General features: G+C 51.7%; 1 protein-coding gene across 1 annotated transcript in view; it reads left to right on the forward strand.

Moving 5' to 3' along the window:
- LRRC56 (leucine rich repeat containing 56) overlaps nucleotides 1-4,029 on the forward strand; it is a gene marked incomplete at both ends in the record, with an annotated part of 5,852 nt that extends 1,823 nt beyond the window's left edge. The window contains 2 exons of the mRNA XM_009878737.1: nucleotides 1,296-1,473; nucleotides 3,829-4,029. Of these exons, the coding sequence (XP_009877039.1) occupies nucleotides 1,296-1,473; nucleotides 3,829-4,029 (379 nt within the window). The remainder of the gene's footprint in view (nucleotides 1-1,295; nucleotides 1,474-3,828) is intronic.
- Nucleotides 4,030-4,541: the final 512 nt, after the last annotated feature.

A 4,541-nucleotide genomic window follows, 5' to 3' on the forward strand; every position in this document is an offset into this window, starting at 1 on the left:
TTTACGCTTTGCCAGCCGGGAGCTGGGGAAGGAGCCCGCTCGGCGCCGTGTCCCGCGCTGAGCTGGAGCAGAGCCGGGCTGGAAGCTCACCCCAGTCTCCCACCTGGTCTTGGCTCTGCGAAGCTGCTCAGCCCCGGCGTCGTCACAAAGCCGGCTCTCAGCCCTCCATGGGCTTTGTTGCTTTCTTGGTTTCAACTGACCTTCAGGGTGTAGAAAAGCCACCTGAAATGCAGAAAAGAGTAGATGTGGTTGTGCTTTGGTGTCCCCTGGATGCTCTAATTCCTCCAGCTCCTCCTTGTAGCCTGGCCCTCGCCACAGAGTAAAAGCTCTCTTCTTTATTTCCTTTAAATCTACAGAACGGTCCAGCTGAATTTACTGCTCTGTCTTCAGATGGCCTGCTTGCCCTCTGTAATTTGATTTTCAGATGAGCTCATCTTCCCCGGTTATCTAAACCAAGCACCGCAGCCCGATGATAAATCCCGCAGCCTCCGTGGCACTAATGTACCATGAGCGTAACATGATGCTGCTCTGCAGCAGCCCGTGGCTGGAAATTGGCTGGAGCCCAGGCACCGTTCCGAGTACAGGGTAGCGTGGTGAGCGGTTGACTCATTTTTCTAAATTAAGATTAAAGGCTCAGCTCGAGAAATTCAGAATCTGCCTCTTCGCAACAGCAAACACGCGCTTCTATTTGGGGAGCACCCTCCGCCAGCCGGCTCCCGCAGGAAGATTTCGGTTGGTGATGGCTCCGTGTTGAAGGAGGGCTTGGCTTTGGGGGGTTTTCTAATATTGTGCACGATGTCTGGAAAAATATAACATCTGTCTGGGTGATGTGTTGGTAGGTAGCTCCCCGTTCATGCTCTGCTGCTGGCGCTGCTCTCTTCCTTCGTGCTTTCTTTAAGTAGATCACCCTCACCTTTCCTTTTGCGGTCTGAGATGATCTTATTGATGAAAATATTCCCATTGCAAAGCAGCACAACCTGGTCAACCCTGAGTTTTCCCCAAAGACGAAGGTGCCACGGGAAGAGAGCTTTCCACCAAACCCCACCAAAGCAGCCCGATTTGCTGCGTGCTCTGAGCACCGTCGTCACTGTTCTGGCTCAGCCTCGCTGCTCAGAGGTCCTCAGGTGTTGAGGTTTGCCTCACAGAAGGTGTTTCAAGTTATAGAATTGTTTAGGTTGGAAAAGACCTTGAACGTACGTGGCAGCCGTGCAAACTGAACGGCCGCTGTGCTGCCGGTGGAAGTCCACAGTCTGTTAAATGAACTGTTGCAGTGACTGCTTTCTCGGTTTCTCCAGGAACCAGGTTATAATTACAGAGCCGAAGTTAAAAAACTCATTCCCCAGTTGGAGTATTTGGATGAAATACCAGCGAGCCAGACTGCCCTCCTTCCTTCCAAGAAGATGCACGAGGATTGGCTGAACATCAAGGAATCCATCAAGGAAGGTGGTTTAGCCGGAGACATTTCATGGTTAGGTACGTCGGGTTTCCCATCGGGGTTCATGTTTCGGGTTCTGAGGTGGGAAAAAGAAAGATGAAGAACGAGCTGGCCTCTTCAAGGCCAACATTTAATTACAGCGAAGGGAGGAAGGACGTTGTCTTCTTCACTCGGGAGGTGAGGAAGCTGGAATTGAGCACGGGGCAGATTTAAATGAAAGCTGTCTAAGCTCACAAAAATGCAGGTGGCTTCTAGAGTGTCAAGCAAATCCAGCCGTAGCTGACAGTCCGTGCTTAGCGTTCGTTCTGTGTGAAGGGAAAAAGCAAAGCTTGGAAAGCAATGTTTCGACAACCACTGTCCCCAGCCCTTTCCGCGTAGCAGCCAACCCCTTGTAGCATGGGTATCTCCTACTCCAGTCTGATAGTAGGGAAGGCAATTTCGTCACCGCTCCTCAGTGGTAGCGACATCCTGAGGCTGTGTGGTCTCACTGGAGAGCTGTTCTGTCTTCTTTGCCTCTGTGACTAAGTCAGTTACATTCATTAACAGAGAGTAAACGGATTGAAAATAAATCTCTTTTCCCTTTGCCTGTAGCCTTGGTTGTAGTTCAGGTGTTCATGCTTTTACGTGTCGCGCTACGTGCGCTTTACGACGTGCCATTCAGTATTACAAAGCCTTTCCTGTAACTGCTCCTCTTGCTTCCCATTAGCATGGCAGTGCAGTCAGCTTCCCACCCCTCCCCAAGCTGTGGTCTGCCTGCCGACTCTACTCCATTAAAAATTTAGCTTGTTTTGGAATAAGAACATACGTTTGTCATTTATTTAATCCCTGTGGGTCCAAATCATTAGTTGGAATAGTAGTTATGGAAGGGGAAAAAATCCATTACAGTCAGATCCCTCAGTGATCCCACTTTGGCAACATCAGCTACGGCTCAGAAAACTAGTTAACAACGTGAGCTGATGGGGCCAGAGCATGAAATCATGAGTTTGTATGGTTTCCTAGCGTAACCCTGCTTATAGCCATGCCTCCGGCTCTGAACCGATGAGCTCACACGCTCAGGTTCAGCGATTCCCATATCTTCTTTCTCTCCTGTTGGCTTGGGTGCTTTCTGCGCACCGTGTGTTTTGTGAGTTTGTAGTGACAGCTACGGCCAAGATATGTTCCGATTTCAGCTCTTACGGCAAAGGTCACGTTATCACAGAGCCGACTGCTCCACCGCGGAGCTGGTAAATGCTCAACACTTCAGGAAAGCTGTTCATCCAGGAACCAACAGGGGGTTTGCTCTCCCCTGGGTTGTTGGCTTGTTGCAGCTTGTGCTCCCAGGGCAGCCGGTGGTCAGGCTCCGTCTGCCTTCGCTGGCTTTTGTGTAACCCACCCTGCCCCGTAGCATTATGAAAACTTGGTTTTTGCCTTTCCTTCTGCGGTAGAGAAGTATCCGTCCCTGCTGCGGTGCTGGAAAAATCTTTCGCTGCCACTCCCAAATCTCTGTAACTCCTGGTTCGTGGTTTGCCCTGATGGACTAATAGCTCTGGGGAGATGGCTGTCACCATCTCTCTGGGCATTTAAGCAACAGATTTTAAGGCTGGGGGCAAGTCTGCAGTGGTTCCCCCACAGTGAGCAGCAAAGGAGGGGCAGCTTGCTCTCACCCCAGCTTTTGGGTTAGGTTCTGGCTTAGGTTCTGCTATTCACAGAGGACAGCTCCGGCGGCCTGCCTGCAGCACCAGGAAGGCCTCTGTCTCCAGGCTTGACCCATTCCAGCACGTCTCTCGAACCATTCCAGCACATTTCTTGACCCATTCCAGCACATTTCTTGACCCATTCCAGCACGTTTCTTGACCCATTCCAGCACATTTCTTGACCCATTCCAGCATGTCTCTGGACCCATTCCAGCACATTTCTTGACCCGTTCCAGCACGTTTCTTGACCCATTCCAGCACGTTTCTTGACCAATTCCAGCACATTTCTTGACCCATTCCAGCACATTTCTTGACCCATTCCAGCACATTTCTTGACCCATTCCAGCACATTTCTTGACCCATTCCAGCACGTTTCTTGACCCATTCCAGCACGTTTCTTGACCCATTCCAGCACGTTTCTTGACCCATTCCAGCACGTCTCTTGACCCATTCCAGCACGTCTCTTGACCCATTCCAGCACATCTCTTGACCCATTCCAGCACGTCTCTTGACCCATTCCAGCACGTCTCTTGACCCATTCCAGCACATTTCTTGACCCATTCCAGCGCATCTCTTGACCCATTCCAGCACCTCATATTTTTCTGTTCCCTACGGCTCCGAGTGTGCAGCAGCAGCAGCTACCATAGCAGCAGTGTAGGGTGACGGTGTGGTGTGAAGCCCTGCATGACCGTACTTCCAGTAATGAAACCTCTCTCTTAGATCCATGTCTCGGGGCAGTGGCGAGGCAGCCTGGATGCAGCCCAAGACACCCGACGACTTCCAGACCCGGACCGGCGCGCTGGGCGGCTGGCGCAGGGAGATGTAGCAGCGCCCACCTCTCGTACAGTGGCCGTTCTCTTCCAGACCCTGCTCTTTCTGGCGAGCTGTTCGCAGGAGATGACTCCAGTGATTTGACACATGGTAATGTATGTTGTTTTTTTTAATCCTGTTCTTTCCCACACCTCCACCGCCTTCTGAATGTTATTACTGCTGATGAAAGCCTGAGCGCTTTGAATACCACCCACCCACGCCGCTGCTAGATCAGGTTTGGCGGATGTTCTCTTCCGTGGGACTCACCTGCTCTAGCGTGAGCTTTCCTTTATCTCACCCTGCAGCAGAAGTCATCTGGGCTTCCCCCTCCTTCGCCTCTTGCCCCACACATTCCTTACGTGCCCTGTTGCTCCAGACGGCCCCGGGCTGCAGTGGTGCTCCCTTGCTGACATCGCCTTTTGCACCTCATCAAAAGCTCCTTTCTTTAAATCACCCATCAGCGCAGCTGGGGCTCCCTTACATCACATCTGGGCCCACCGGAGGAATGTGGTCCAAGGTGGTCCTCCAGAAAGGCACGATGACACGCATTCGCTCCCTGTTGGATCATCCTTGTGTTATCAGCAAGTTCACCGATGATACAAAACCGGGAGGGGTGGCTGACA

Source organism: Apaloderma vittatum, unplaced genomic scaffold (genome assembly GCF_000703405.1).
Source record: "Apaloderma vittatum isolate BGI_N311 unplaced genomic scaffold, ASM70340v1 scaffold41051, whole genome shotgun sequence".
NCBI classification, from domain to species: Eukaryota; Metazoa; Chordata; class Aves; order Trogoniformes; family Trogonidae; genus Apaloderma; species Apaloderma vittatum.